The sequence below is a fragment of the Filicampus tigris genome, chromosome 22 (assembly GCF_054856515.1).
Source record: "Filicampus tigris isolate MCC_2025a chromosome 22, RoL_Ftig_1.0, whole genome shotgun sequence".
Lineage (NCBI taxonomy): Eukaryota > Metazoa > Chordata > Actinopteri > Syngnathiformes > Syngnathidae > Filicampus > Filicampus tigris.
Window position 1 is genome coordinate 6,182,368 of NC_141238.1, and position 16,355 is coordinate 6,198,722.

A 16,355-nucleotide genomic window follows, 5' to 3' on the forward strand; every position below is an offset into this window, starting at 1 on the left:
GAAACGTCTTATTTTTATTTTTTTAAGGTCTCTATATAATGGATTTTCACTTGTCAGGTCTGGAATGTATCCCCATGTATACATTTCTGCCAGGAGGGTCACCTATAAATCTCTTTGAGGGCAGGACCTTCATCACCCACCAGACGTTTGGGTCTGGCTCCGACCTTGTAGAGATGATTTGAGTTTAGTTTTTTACGGCGAGTAATCCAACTTCTCCGCCATGCTCCCCCCTTGACGTTTTAACATGGCCCATCTGTTGAGGATACATATGACATACTTTGCTGCGATGGGGGCAAATTTGTTTTCAAGGACCACAATGGTAGACTTTCCGTAGTAAATATTGAACAAATCGATGGAGCGTATTTTGCAAAATTAGTGCTAATGAAGGACTTTGTCATCCTTGTTGTGTCATACTGTATTGTTAGCACAAATAGTGGGGCGGGACCCCCTGGGGGGGGTGCGGTGCGATGCTGAGGGGGGCGCGTGTGACCCTGGGAAACATGCTTTTTTTTCCGCCGTAAAATGTTTGAAAAAAATATGAATGAGTTCCTGGGATTGAATGGCCGGACTGTGAAAAGACGAGTAAAGACATCAATGGCAGTGAATGAGTTAAATTTGTTGTTCCTTAAGGAAGTCTTAAGCAGACACCAAAACAATGTTGAAAATGGAGCTAAAAAAACAAATACAATTAACAATTAAACACTCAGACAATTTTGTTATGATATCGGTCAAAATGCTACTGGGCCAAACGTTGGTAGCAGCCTCAACGCAACAAAAGATATACTTCCTGTTTGATTGGATGTGCAGAGCTAACAAGTTTGTCCTGAACTTCAGGTTGCATCCAACCTATCAGGCCTAATCCGTTGTTCAGTCGAGGCGGTTTTAATGAAAAATCAAACGCCACATAAATCGCATCATTAATGAACATCATCTGTCTTTTTATCCGAGGGGTGTATTCAAAACCAAAAAACGGATATTATGGTGCGTTTTATCCAAGTAAAGAAGAAATGTCACGTAACACGGCTTTCTGTTAACAGCCACTATTCAACAGTAGCGAACCATACGGCAAACAAGCCCTTTCACAGAGCAGAAAGCTTTGAGCTCTCGGAAGAAAAAAAACACACTCCTCTCCACCCACCTTTCACCGATACATGACACTAACCGTGTATTTAAAATACTAAAAGCCTAAAAGCAACATCAGTCACACTGGCGGCTTTCATGACTTCAGTGTGGCACGGACACCCTCATCTACACAAATGACATCTTTTTTTTTTTTTTTTTTTTAAATCATTTTTCATTGGTCACTGCTATATATTTTCACGGCCGTATTTTTTTGTCATCTGCGCAAGGACTACGAATCACATTTGAGAATTCACGCTTTTATTCCGAGTTGCACCGAAACAAGATTGAACTCTTCAGAATCCTTAAATCTCAATGAATCAGTTATAATCGGAGTCTATTCAAATCTGTTTCGCAGTGGAAATATGAATACGGTAGGTCCTTTAATAAAAATACTAAGGGTATCCATCTCGTGAAGATTTAACGAAACGCCGCAGTCGTACAGGTTGTCCAACTGATTGATGAACTTGGCTCGTCAAGCTTTAGAGGTTACTTTAGGCCGGGAAAAAAAAAAAATCCCATGGAAGGGAATCTTTGCCAATGTTAATGCAGTACAACAAAGCGGTACTGCGATAAATCCTTCAATCCACCCTACGCGAGGATTACGTTCATTTTTTTTTTTTTTTTTATTGGATCTGTTTTGAGAGATTGATAGTGTTGATTTATTTCAATGGCAATTTTGGAGGCGGTACTTTGTGGTGCTTTTTTAAGCAAAGTGAGCTGTCCCAGATATCGTCCTTCCTATTTTTATGAAGTAGCGTTGGCAAATTTTGGGAAAAATGTCAAACTCCTCGTATACTACGTAGTATAACCCGTCGAGTTGATGATGTCATCGAAGTCCCTTATGTGTGGGTGTGTCTGATACAGCTGTTTTTTTTGGTGTGTTTTTTTTTCGAATTTAACACATGCCAGATTGAAATGTTTTTGTCAAACATTTTTTTTTATTTTTTTTTTATGATGATAGTAATTCAAGACCCGAGTGCTCACTGAGGGGAAAAGTGGGGCAGTAAAAGGGTAGATTACCAGAATATTTCAAAAAGTAGAAAGTTCTGCTGCTGACAAATGACTTGAGTCAGTCCCTTGATCCATTACGTGCCGTAAATGTGGAACAAGCAGTGTGGACGTTGCTTCTCGGCTCAAGAACAATCATTTAGGGCTGCTCGATTATGGGGGGGAAAAAAAATATGAATCACGATTATTTTGGTAAAATATCAAGATGAATTTTTTTGAAAATGTGCCTTTGAATGTGACATTGCCTGCAGCTGTTTTTGGGGTTAAATATTGGTTATGCTTCTACATCGCCAGTGCTTTTAATTAAATGCATTAAGGGTGATCACATGCACAATTATTGTTGTGTTTGTTTTTATCTGACATTGTTAATTAACATGTACATTTTTTTAAGTCACATGCTCCTTAATTTTTTTTTTTCTTCCAGCCAACACATTAGCATAAAGCTGCACGCTGTACACTAGGGCTGCTCGATTATGGAAAAAAAAATATTAATCATGATTTTTTGGGGGGTAATGATTGAAATCACGATTATTCAAACGATCATTTATTTTTTGGTACAAAACAAGAAAATGTTTATAAAGGCAAATTTGACAAAATGATTATTATTTAAAAAGGTGCAAATGTATGATTTCCTTGCGTAAACAAAAGTTGGATAGAAATGAATTGCACGAATCGTTTTTTTACGATTGTCAATTTTGTAATCGTAGAGTGTAATAATCATAATTGTCACTGAATTTCGATTAATTGCGCAGCCCTACTGTACACTGCTAAAAGGGAGCATGAATCTTGATTATTTATTTGGGATGGAGGTGCCTAGCTGTAAAAAAAAAAAAAAAAAATACGATTAGACAGAGACTTCAAGGTGATGAAAGTAGGGCATGACTTTGAATGACCTCTACGCATTCTTTCAGCAGTGCTGGAGTTTTTGTGCTATAGGATTATGATTTACGTTTATGGTTGCACTTGTCCTTTTCCATTTATGGATGCCCTCTAACAATAATGACTCAGACTGGAGGTCAGTGCTGAACACAATCGGGACGAGCGGGAACAGAAGGCTGGAAAAAAAAAATATATATATATATATAGCCGAAGGAAGACAAACATAATTGGGGCGTGCCCGCCTCACAGTTGAGGTCGTCGGTTCGAGTCTCGGGCTCAGGCCCTCCTGTGTACAGTAGTAGAGATAAAAAATAATAGCAAATGACGGAGATCTGATTTTTTTTTTTTTTTTTTTTTTTGGTGGGATCTCCGAACCTTATTGTGTTTGTTCACATCTCGTCTCGGGAGCAGAGGACTAGCGGGGGTAAATGGAAGATTCACAGAATGAACAGATAATCTACAAATAAGACCGGCCAGGATGACAATGATCAAGGGGATCTGGTTCGGGCCCTGCCAAGTTTACCAAATTCTCTTGATCCAGTCCGGCAGCTGATTGGGGGGCGTTTGCAGCCTGCTAATGTTTTCAATCTGGTTTTGAAGAGTTGAGCTAAAAGCCCACAAATCCGTTTGGCATTGTGCGCGTGTGTATTTTGTACATGCGAGCCCGCTGCTCGCAGTGCAAAACAAACAAATGGACAACATGAATAGGATTTTGAGGTGATCCTTCTCTGGAATCAATAGGAGGCTTATGCGTGGTTTATGATTACGGATTTAAAAGCGGCAGATGGAAGCGCAAACCAAACGTTTTGTGAAAATTGGCTCGTCAGTTCAGACAAACTTAAGCAAACGCAAGCGTCTTTGTCGCAAGGCAGAACGTTTACAGTTATATTTCATTTAAATGACTACTGTAATCTCCCGCCTTGTGGGGATTTGCTAGGGATGTAACGATTCACTCAAGCGCAGATTCGATTTGATTTTCAGCTCACCATTTTCGATTCGATTGTTTTTCAAAAATGCGCAAAGATGTTTGGCGCAAGCGCGTAATTTGATCATTGAAAATGTGCTATGCATCTGGAATGAAAAAAACTTTTCAAGACATCATCATCGAGATGAATTGACGTGATTTTTTGATTAATCAAATCGATTAATTGGAACGAATCGATAAATCGATTTTCGATTAATCGTTACATCCCTACTATTTTCTCATTCGCATATTCACACATTTTTCTTTGGCCGAAAAACTCATTTTTGCCGCCTTCCTTTAATGCTCTAAAATGCCACAAGATGGCACCTAAATCAGAATTGGTCTTAAGGAAGTACGTTTACGTGATCAGCTTTGCATTTAGGGGAGGAGCCTGGGTTTTTGAGATCATTTTATTTTATTTTTTTTAGTTATTCACGGTTGCGCTTGGTCTCTATCCCCCCACAAAAACTATTTAAATGTTTCCTTTCCACACATGGCTTTCCTGCTTTTTTTTTGTTGTTGTTGTTTTTTGTTTTTAAACACACTGCAGGAGGATGATGTGAAGCCAATCATATAAAGCATTCTGCTCAAGGAGAATATCCCCCGCGTCACAGCCCAAAGCCATAAATCACATGAAGTTTGCTGTGCAGTAAAGCAACACCGTTCTCCCTCTGGGCTGAGCAGATAGGTGTCTAACCACCACTACTGCCCATTTCCGCCGTAAATGTTATTTCTGCTTTATTGGATAGAAGGAACCTGGACTACAGTGACAAGAATCCTCAAATAAATAGTGTGCTGCACTACTGGATGGATGATATACATTCAAGAAGTGTGCAGTTGAAGGTTCTAAAAGCTGTGAGATGAAAGCTATACAAGATTAATTCATGCGTTGCTCTCGCAAAGCTTGAATCTGAGGAAGTGAGTCATCAAGAATTCTTTTTTTTTTTTTTCCTCAGGAGGGCGACGGCCTTGAGATTGAATACCGGATTAGAAGCAGTGTGACGAGCAACGTGCCGGCTGTGACTAAAGTCACTTTTTACAGTCCTGTGCTTGAAAGTAAAGCACAAATAATATCAAGAGAAAGCTCTGATCAAATGTTTGCAAGAATTCTGTAACTTGTGTGTTAAATTACCGCCAAAACCACGTAATTAAATAACGGGAGCTAGCTGAGCGCTAACACGCAATTCAAAATGCCTTTGACGGGGCTAACAAAGCTAGCATTGATTAAACAGTGCAGCAACACATGTAGACATTCGATATAACATTACTGACAGGCGTATATTCTTTATCCTTTGCAAAAAAAATTGAATAATTTTACTATAAAGTACTGGGTCACTTTGTTCTGTTTCGATATTTGTAATCTTGTAAAGTCAACGTTGTTACATAGCGATGGAATGCTGCTCGACCAAAGGTATTGCCAGGCCCGTCTTGCGGCGTGAAAAAAAAAAAAGCATCAGAAAAACCAAATCCCCAATTCAGTCAAATAACATCTGGTGGAAATTAGCCACCATTCATCCTCCTTCCATTTTATTTATAGCTTAAAGTCCTTTAAAGCCCTTCGGCTTAGCGCAAGCTAGCCCCGTACCTGCTGCGCTTGTTCCTCGCGCCTAAACTGCATTGTGCACCTCTTTTCGAACCGCCGCAGTCTCATTTTGTCACGTCCCCCGAGCAGTTGCCGCCTCCGGCTACGCCAGCGCCTGCTCTTCGCCTTTGTGATGTCACAAATGCTCTGCCGTCAAAATCGTCATCAAATACACTGACATTATTAAAAAGCATGTAAAGCAAAAATTCACATCTCGTTTAAATTTGAGTTGGCGATTTTGAGTGATTAAAAAAAAAAAAAAAGCCACTCTTTTGTTGAATTCATTCAGACTGTGAAATGACATCTAATTACGTCATTGGCATAGAACGAGTTAACGGAGGCGACCGTGTGAATAGTTGAATAGCAAAAAGGTGACATTGTGGGAGAGAGTCTGCAGGGGGGGGAGGGGGGGGAATACTCAAAGGAACAAGAGAGGATGGGCTCAAAGGTGAGGCGTGCATGTGTTTTAGATCAGTGATCGGAGAGAAGAGGGAGGACAGGAGAAGGGATCGAGGGGAGAATCGTCTGATATGTATGCAAAATAGTGGGCGGAGGCATTTAACAAGGGCATTAGCATTCTTTAGCACTCGGTAAGTGGGATGCTCCATCCCGTCAGCTGCGAATTCATATTTGTTGAATTATTCATTTGGTGCGCCACAGACTGTCGGTTTAGAGTTCCGAAAAAAACAAAAAAACAAATACGTATTATTGAACGGAGCAGCATAATTAGCAGAAAAATATCGCTGTAAAAATAAAAAAGATGGCGGTCATGAGATTTAGCAGTGTTGTTGTGTAGCATGACCCTGCTTTTTGAACTGTTTTAATATTTTGGGGTGGTTAAATGATTTCAAAAAAGTATTTAACCCCCCCCCCCAATTATTGCGATTGAGATTTAATGTATGATTATTTTTCGAGTCCTTCCTGTTCTTGTATATCGTCGCTGTCCTGTGAAAAACTCATATGTCCATTTTTTTTTCTGTTTTCTTATTTTTACGTGAATGGTGTTTCCGCGTTACAGACATCGTATGTACGTGAATTATTTTTTTTTCCTCCAAAATTGGACATAAGTGTTTTTCACAGGACGAGGCGATGATAAATTCTTATATATTCTGAAATATCGTCGCTGTCCTGTGAAAAACACTTATCTCCATTTTTTTTTTTCATTTTCTTCTTTTTACATGAATCATGTTTCAGTGACGTCGCATTAAAGTGAAAATTAAAAAAGTTTCCAAAATTGGGGAGAAGTGTTTTTCACAGGACAGCGACGATATATTCTGAAATATCGTCGCTGTCCTGTGAAAAAAAAACACTTATCTCCATTTTTTTTTTTTTTTTTTTTTTTTTTTTCATTTTCTTCTTTTTACATGAATCAAGTCTCGGCGTCACAGGCATTAAAGCGAAAATTAAAAACGTTTCCAAAATTGGAGAGAAGTGTTTTTCACAGGACAGCGACGATATAGGGCGTTAAGTATTTTGAGTTAAGAACAGGATTCCTTCTTTCTGCTGAGATGAGACAAGTTAATTTCCCTTCTCCTGGGTCAGCGTGGCTTTGGCTCCCTGTGGAGAGTACGCAAGGACAAGTACAAAGACAAGGGCAATCTTAATCTGTTTTCCGTGTTCACATCAATTAATTGGGAAAATGCTTTCCCCCGGGCTGCTCGTGCTGCTTGTGTGGTTTATGCGCAACGCTGGAAATGGAAGCATTAACGGCACAATCAGCAGGTCATTTCTTCCTTTGTTGTTGTTGTTTTTATTTATTTATTTATTTATTTATTTATTTATTTATTCCGACGTCTTCCAGTAGAGGCTTTCATGGCTTTAGAAAAGAAATAATAATGTGGACAACGCACTGTTAGCTTCAGGCTCCGGTTTGAGCAACCAATCGGATTTTGACGGCTCTATTTTTCCGGCCTAAATGAAACTCGGAACATTTTCCAAGAAGAAAATTAGCCTTCCGAGTCGTAACCGCACCGTGAAGTTAGTTTGTATTATTTCTTACTATTTTTATTTTATTTTTTTTATTTTTTGGCGACTGCTGCTGGTGGAATAATCCCACAAAGAATTCATTTATTAAATAATTAATCATTCGCAATGGGTCGTCAACTGATTAGGATATTTTTTAGCGGGCGTAGCCAGCACAGGCAACGAGAAGAGTGTTCAAGCTAAGCAAAACTTTTTTGCGGCCGAGCAAGCAAAGTCGGTCTGCAGAAGTGCCGAGATCTGAACGCATAAACAGACTCGTTTCCGGTTGCCAATGGAGCCAAAAGGACGCGTGGAAAGAAACCGCTTGATATTCCACATAAACCTTTTTTTTTTTTTTTAATTCCAGTTGAAAAATGATGTCTTAGAATGACCACCGAAAACTGGTCATGTTGAGGCCCCAAAACATTTGATTGGGGTTTTGGAAATTTTTTTTTTTTTTTTTTTTTTTTGTGGTTTCAAGTCACTACTTCCTTAGAATTACGTGGTTTCTGTAATTGCAGAGTGGTGAATTCAAAAGATCACATCCCTCCATGTTTCGGGCCAATTGCACAGTTAGCGAAAAATTGTTTTCTCACTGCTGGTGTCAGCGCGCTTCACGTCAAGCCTCAGCTGGATCGACGACGATTATCTGCATTTACGATAAAAAATTAAAAAAAAAAAAAAAAAGTTTTGTGGGGTCATCCCAAAAAATGGATGATGTATTTGCAATAAGCTTCTTTTAGATTTTTTTGTTTGTGTTTATGATAACTATCACTTTTCCGCTGTGCTGTTGATCTCGTGCCCAATTTAAGTGACTACTTTCTAATCTGTTTTCCATTCACGCATCTACCGCAATTACTTGCGGCTTTTCAAAATTGAAATGAATGTCTTGTTCGGTGCAATTGTCCTTTTTAAAAGTCTCCGAATCCAAGCCGCAAAGCCGCTCTCCGCCCGTGTTAATTTGACAGTTATAATTTTATAGCCGGTAGGCAGGCGGCACGCCGAGTAAGTGCGAGTTAGCACGTGCGTCTCACAGTTCTGAGTTTGGCTATTCAACCTGGGAACTATGAAATATCGTTACGATTTTTTTTTTTTTCCTTCTTTTTTTTTTTTTTTTCTTACCAGCTTCACAGGAACTGCTTTTTTTTGTTTTGCATGTCGTTTTGCCTCCCAATTGTAAAATTACTTTTTTTTTTTTTTTTTTTAAATGAACTTTCTTGAACCAATTCGGACGTTCTTATTTCAGAATTTCAAGCTGTGCATTTCTGCCTTTCCCCGTCTCTATTTTGAATGTTCACTTGGATTTCTCAATGGAACCATCAGTCATACTTCAATGGAGGAATTAATATTTCATCCCTGTGAGGCTTCCGAGCTCTAAATCCTTTCCCCGACACAAAGAGGGAATCTCCTCGTTGCCGTATCTGAATTATTAAGCCACTTGTCAGAATCCGAAATCTGTCTTTTTAATGCACTCCATTGTCTGCGTGGTGAAATAATTGGAGTTAAGAAGGCAAAAAAAAAAAAGGAATACTCTCAAAGGTCAAACGGTGGCGACTAACGGATTATTGATAAAACTTGAATTCAGCGTTAATCAGTGTGAATTATATTTTTAGATTATTTATTTTTTTTTTTTCAGACGAACACCATTTAATTCGATGATCGTTTTTTTTTTTTTCAACCCTCGCTAATCGGTGATCGCCCCCAAAAATCCTGATTGTTTCAAGTCTACGATCCAATTCCCGCTTTGGCCCGAGCATTTTTTTTAAAGGATTACTGAATGCACCGTGTAGCATCGAGTGAACTGCGTCTCAACTTTGCAAGTGGACGTAGAGGTCTTTTTAATCCCCGTTACTCATCCCCTCCCATCGTTTCACTCCTTGTCGGCAGAAGTTAATTGCTGCAATCAGGCGGAAGCTTGGGTGGAGCGGATAAGCCTTCGCTTGTATCACATCCGGCTTTGATCACAACAATCTCTTGGGATGGGGCCAGGAAGAGTTTGGCTTTTTCTATCCTTGTCGTCTTTTATTTACGGCCTCTAATGGAGTCCGAACGCTTGACTCGAAAACGCATCGAGCGCTCTTGAAGAAGGAGGGAGATCCTATCCTCCGTGTGTTCCTAACTCTCTTGGTGTTTTTGTGGTCCCGGTATCCGTTCCCCTTTTGGTTGCTCCCGTTTTGGTACGATGGAACCTGAAAAGGCAAACGGGGTCTCAAATGGCGGAGCAATGGAATTTGAATGAATGAATCAACTTTTTGACGGAATCTGAATATCAAGCGATGTTTTTCGATTTTTCTGTTCATGTTGGATTTGTTCGCTTTTTTGCGAAGTCAGCAGAGGTGGGTCGAGTCGCCAAAAATTGCACTCAAGTAAAAGTACTGTCACTTCCGGAATCGTAAAAGTCAAAAGTAGTCATCCAAATAATTACTTGAGTAAAAGTAAAATCGTACTCGGTGAAAAAAAACGACGCAAGTACTGAGTAGCTGTAGCAACGTCTCATTCATTTTTTTTTTTTTTTTTTTTTTTTAAACAACCATTCAATCAGACAAAAATACACAATAATCATCTTCAGGCAAATTAAAGTCCGTCCAATCAATAAAATGAATTTCATTAAAGAATAGCTTTAAATAATCTTAAGGTAAATTCAAGTACTTTAATAAACAGTAAAATAATAATAGTATAAATAGAATAAATAAATTTAAGAACAAGTAAGCACAAAATTTCAGCCCTTGTACTTTTTAAAAAAAAATTTATTTATTTTTTACAGGCTCTGCAGGCAGAACAACAATGTTGCGAGAGAGAGCGATAAATCTTCACAAATCACCAAAATTTCCCAAATGTAACCTGTTACTCCCCACCTCTGACTTTATCCCGGGAAGTGTGATAAACATTTCAGTTGATTTGATAACAGCAAAGCCATCAAAACATATTTGCTCACCCAAGACAAACGAGCCTTGCTTGCACTACTTGTTGTCATGTTCGTCAGTGGCCACAAGAGGGTACTGCAGCACTAGAGTAACTCTCCATCTCTACTTCCCGTGATCCAAGGATTACGAATCAATCCGAAAGAGTAATTGTAATCGGCACATGGCAATGACGTTATTCTCCCTTTCAGCCGCTAAACCGGCTTTTTACAAGGCTGCAGTTGTGTATATTGGCAGTATTGAGGTCAACTATCCATGTCAAAAATGATGGAACTACCAGTCTGCTATAATAGGAAGCAGTTCAAGAACTCAAGGGGGAAAATGTGGTAGTCAGTAAGTGGAAGGGGGAGTCGGAAATATGGAATCACCCCTGTAAATTTCCATTCTCAAAACTAACACCCGGCAGGCTTTCCAGACCCACTTTCGTAGTGGGCGTGGCTTGCCAGGCTACCTATCTACAGGTCACATTATCAGTCAGCCATTTCCTTGTGTGTTAGCATGCCAACCGTTAGCATGTTAGCAATTGAGCTATTCTCTTTCAAAACCTGACACTGGTCATGTAAATGTAGAATTTTTCGGCGTGGGGGGGTTGAGTATTTGAGGGCCACTGGGAGAATTTGTCACTGGCGAAATGTTGAACTGCGCTGTAGTCGTCTTCTGTCCGTCAAACGATTACCCGTGACATGCACATTATCGACAGTTTGTCATCCTTTGTGTATGTGGGTTAGCTGAACGGTGAGTGTGTTGGGGGCGCGGGTGCGGACGCGTGCTTGAGGCACATGCATTTGCGTCTGCCGATGGGTAACCATGACAACGGCAGCCTGAAGCAGGACGGCGGTGGCAGCAGGCGCAGCGCACCATCTCTTTCCCCTCCTCACTCGGTGCAGAGATTGCGCGTCCCTTCATTTCATCTCCAACCCCGGGCCCCGAAACAAAAATCGAACGAACAACTCGCAATCGGATTTTTTATTGATTTTTTTTTTTTTAATCCTCAAATGCTGCTGCCATTTTGAATTCGATCAGGATAAACGTGCCCGCGTTGAGACACAAAATGAGGCGCCGTCATAAACGTCAGCGCGTGTTATATGGTTATCGTCGCGGGGTAACGTCTGTGAACAGAAAAGTGTGAGGCAATCCTCGTTGATTTAGGCCTGAAGTTCCTCTTGTTTTTTGTTTGACTTGGTTTACATTTTTCACAACTTAAAAAAAACAAAAAAAAAACCTGTTTATTTATTCTGGGTGTATTTAGTCTGACTGGTGTCATAACTCTTACCATGAACCATCTGTGTTTAATGTTTATCTTGTCGGGTCTGCGTCCCCAGCTAGCTAGTACGAGATCGAATTGTATTAACAACAACGGGGTGGGATTTTTTTAGGGTTTTTTTTTTTTGTTCAACAAAGCTCAAATGACTTTAACGGATGCTCCGCGTAACGTCGAGGTCATTACAGACATCTGTCATCTCGAATGTACAGAGTGAGAGAGAATGTGAAAGCCTTGAATACCGACAGTAAATCTGCCCGCTTCCACGAAAGCATTGAAAGCATTTTCCCGGCTCTGAAACGTTTGTGCTCAGCATTCGCGACTTGTTTGGATCACTGTTTGATATTCACCCGGAGTGCCGCCGGAAGCACAGTTTGCTCGACGCGTAGCCGACTGACGCTTTCGGTCGATGCGATCCGGGTTTTGTTTGCCGTTTTCTCCGATATGACCTCCAGATTCAGTCATTTAAGGCAAATGGCTCTAAATCGAAGGATATTCACCTTGTATATACAGTTCATATTTGAGGTACGGACACGGAATATTTTGTAATGTGGCCTTAAACGCGATAAAGGAACAAAAAAAACTGATCATTATTGCAAAAGCTTGGACTCGCAACAAAGATCCACATTCGTTATTCGCATTGACGTTAGCCAGCGAACGACCGAATCAAGTCGAACGGATTACTCGGCTTACTCGAAAAACACGTCATAGGCCAACTAATGAAAAATCAAGTTTGATCAAAATGGTAAATTGACTCGTTCAAACGTATCGGGATTTTTTTAGGGCGTTAACCTTTTTTAATTGAACTTCTTTTAGCCTTTTTGATCCTGCGCCATACCCTGGCCTAAGTCAGAACAAGGGATGTTTTTTTTCCCCTCTTTTTTTCACATTTTAAATCCATCTACATTGCTAGTAGCCTCATTCTAACCAGCGCTAAGCTAGTTCCTCTCCCTTGTCCACTGTCCAAGTTTGTAAAGTCATTTTCGTTGGTTGCTAGCACATCGTTAGCCAGGCAACATTGAAGTGTTAGCAGGCCAAATATTCCCGTTGCTAGGACGGCGTTAGCGGGCCAACAGCAAACTTAGCTTAAAAAAAGAAAACTACTTATTTCACTTCAAGTACCCCCTGCACCCTCATTCTAACTAGCGCTAAGCTAGTTGGTCTCTCTTGTCCAGTGTCCAAGTTTGAAAAGTCATTTTCGTTTGTAGCTAGTACATCGTTAGCCAGGCAACATTGAGGTGTTAGCCGGCCAAATGCTCCCGTTGCTAGGACGGCGTTAGCGGGCAAACTTAGCTTAAAAAAAAAAAAGAAAACCACTTATTTCACTTCAAGTACCCCTGCACCCTCATTCTAACTAGCGCTAAGCTAGTTCGTCTCTCTTGTCCAGTATCCAAGTTTGAAAAGTCATTTTCGTTGGTTGCTAGTACATCGTTAGCCAGGCAACATTGAGGTGTTAGCCGGCCAAATACTCCCGTTGCAAGGACGGCGTTAGCGGGCAAATTTAGCTTAAGAAAAAAAAAAGAAAACCACTTATTTCACTTCAAGTACTCCTTACTTTGCTATATTTCCTATTATTTGTTTCTTTTCTCACAATGACTCATGCGTCAACATCAGCCATCACAATTCATCTCAGGTTTGATGAATCACATTGCTCCCGTCAGATTCATCGATTTGCATTGATTCCACCCTCTTCTTCTGAGAGAATGTTGACAGTTTTACTATTTTTTTAATTTTATTTTTTAACCATAGCTATACTGATAACATGCTAACCCATTTCTTGGTAGCTCGGTAGCTTTAAGAATCCATCTTGCGGAGCCTGCCTGTTCGATTTCCGTTCAATTGAAAGTTCGCTCGTGGCGCATGACGCGGCGGCGCTTTGGCGCGTCTGAATTGCAAGCGCAGTGGCGAACAGCGGAGCAGGGGAGAGAAAGCCAGCGCGTGCTGTCGCGCTTGCGCTGCCTTCACTCCGGGAGGAAAGCCCACGGTCAAGGCCGCCATCCTCCTGGCTCCGTTTCCTCCCTTGACACATTCTGCCATTCATCCGGTGAGTCGACAATCTGCCGGTCTTTTCAGGAGATGATATTGTGCGTTTGTGCGCACCAGCGGAATCCGTAGACGGTGTGAAATGTGCCATCCGGGTGGATCGGATGCCGACGCGATACTCACTCGGCCTGTTGCCAGGGCATATTCGTTCTCGCTTGTGAAAAGAAGCCGGTCCACCGTGGCTTTGTTGTTTCTGCTGGTTCATTCAGAGGTGGCACCACACCACCGTTTGGCAGCTGGAGCCTAGCGCTAAATCACTCCGGTTTGCTGCGAACAACCTGATGGATCCGAATTACAGACGATGTCATAGGTGTTGTGAATGTAAAGAGAGGGCTGCTTCCGTGCCACGTATTGATCTCGGCAGTGAAGGTACAGAATAAAAACTGCAATGTGGAAGACTGTCCATTTCCCGACAGCCTTCAATTATAACGCGTCACAGTTAGCATTACTGGCTTTACAGTCAAAGTAGTAAAAATTGTCTAAAAAAAAAAAATAAATAAATAAAAATACATTTCTTAAACAGTCATTCTAGCCTTGTACAAATTGATGAAAGCAGACAAAATATCTCAGAAATATCATTTTGCTCTGCTCAGAGAGAGCTGACAAGCTAGCTTTCTGGCTAGCGAGCTACACCGTAATAAAAATGTTGGGCAAAGTCAGAATTTCAGGGCAACAAACTCCGATAACATTTTAAGACGGGCAACTCAACTAAATGTTTTAAGTTTTGCTATTGTGAAAATTGGCAACAAAGAAATGAGAGTTTACAAAGCGGTTCTCAGTTTTATGGAACCCCAACTCAAGATTTCAATAAAAGGAACTTGCTTGCTTTGTTGCGCCTAGTAACATTGTTGCCATAAATGTCATGTCATTTATTTTCTACAGTTTTTCCTACTTAAATGACTGTTTTAGGCCAAAAAATGTTTGTTTTTTTGTTTTGCTGACTAGCTAGCTAGCTAGCTTGGTGGGTATTAGCTACCTTTATTATAATAGCATTCAAGGTAAAGAAACCCCGGTCTATGATGAGGCAAAAACGTAGTAATTTCACTTCAAAAACGCTATTGTTCAAAATGTGATTATCTGTAAAAATAAAATTGCATTCCGTAACGCACTAAAAAAAAATTAACTCAGTTAACTCCGATTTATTTACTTCCTGTAGCAGCTGACCTCTGTTCACTGTGCAGCCAAACTTAGGGGAGAGTCACTGTCGCAAAGACGGACTTTTACTCATTGGAGAAATCCCAAATAATTTTCACACTTTGCAAAGCCAAATTCAAATACCATATTAGTTGTATTTTACAGGAGAAGAATCGTATTCAAGGATCAAAGAAAGCTATTAGAACAGTCTCTGAATCGAAATATACTTTTAGTTTTTTCCCCACATTCATTCCAAGATTTTACTCAATAACGGTTCCAAGCTTTGTAAAAAAAATTGTCGTTGAAAAATCCGATTAATCGCGATTAATTGTGGAAGATGTTGCGATTAATTGGTTAAAAATTTTGAAGCGCTTGACAGCACTAGTATTTTACAAGCACAGCTTTTTATTGATGCAAACCTATTGTCATAATGTTATGTGTTTCAACTGTTTTTGCAAAAATCCCCATTTATCGTAACATTCCTTTTATTTTCTTTGTCCAGTCACAATGAGCGAAAGGTGACGTGCAAGCACCCTGTGTCAGGAGCGCCCTCCCAGGACAACTGTATCTTCGTCGTGAATGAACAGTAAGTCCGTTTTCGGGATTTCTACGATGATATTGTGTTGTGATTCGATGTTCAACCGATTTTAGCCGTGGCAAGCAATCCGGGCTTGTCCGCCGAGCCATCTTTTCAACCTCGATCTTAATATTTGCTCCTTGGGCCTTGAGAATGTAGTGCTGTCACGCATCTTCATCGACTGTTTTTATGTCATCATCCATTGTCGTTTTTATTTTTGATTTGACTGAGTCTTGTTTGTCGCCATGTTTTTTGCATTGGTATTATTTTGTCCTCTTGTCTTCCTCCTGCTCTTTTAGTGTGAAATACGGAAAACTTGTCCATCCTGACAGGCCCCTAGAGGCCGACACCAGGTAATAAACCCTGATCACGAAAGAAAAGAGTAGGTTGGCCTGGCCGCTTAATTCATTCATACTTTAGAAGTATTTTGAATTAGTGACTTGCTTTGCAGCCACCATCAGTGGTGGCTAATAAACCCGCAATGGCCAAACTTGAAACCGGTTTTGCTACAAATTACCAAGTGAAGCGTACCGTCCAATTTTTGTCCGTGCTACTCTTTTTTTTTTTTTTTTTTTTTTTTTTTTTTTTTGTTTTGTTTTCAAAAATAATTCTGTTGGACCACAGTTCAAAAGCAATGTTTAATTTTATTCGTAAATTATCACTATCACACTTGGATGCATATATTGTATAGTGGACACTACAAATTTAAAAAGTTATTTTTGTGACTTTTTGGAACTTTTCTTCCATAGACGTCTTATCACCTTTCTTTCTAATAGTAACAACTGTCAATGCCATCACATTCCAAATGTGCTATGCATCTGGAATGAAAAAACAATTGAAAACAACAATTCATCGAATCGATTAATCCGGGCAAATCGATTTTAAATCGGTTGTCGATTCAT

The 16,355-nt window shown here is 40.1% G+C and overlaps 1 protein-coding gene across 1 annotated transcript in view; it reads left to right on the forward strand.

The window, feature by feature from the left end:
* LOC147126681 (pleckstrin homology domain-containing family A member 5-like) overlaps positions 1–16,355 on the forward strand; it is a 45,285-nt gene that overhangs the window by 12,199 nt on the left and 16,731 nt on the right. The window contains exons 5-6 of the mRNA XM_086023188.1: positions 15,379–15,462; positions 15,753–15,806. Of these exons, the coding sequence (XP_085879314.1) occupies positions 15,379–15,462; positions 15,753–15,806 (138 nt within the window). The remainder of the gene's footprint in view (positions 1–15,378; positions 15,463–15,752; positions 15,807–16,355) is intronic.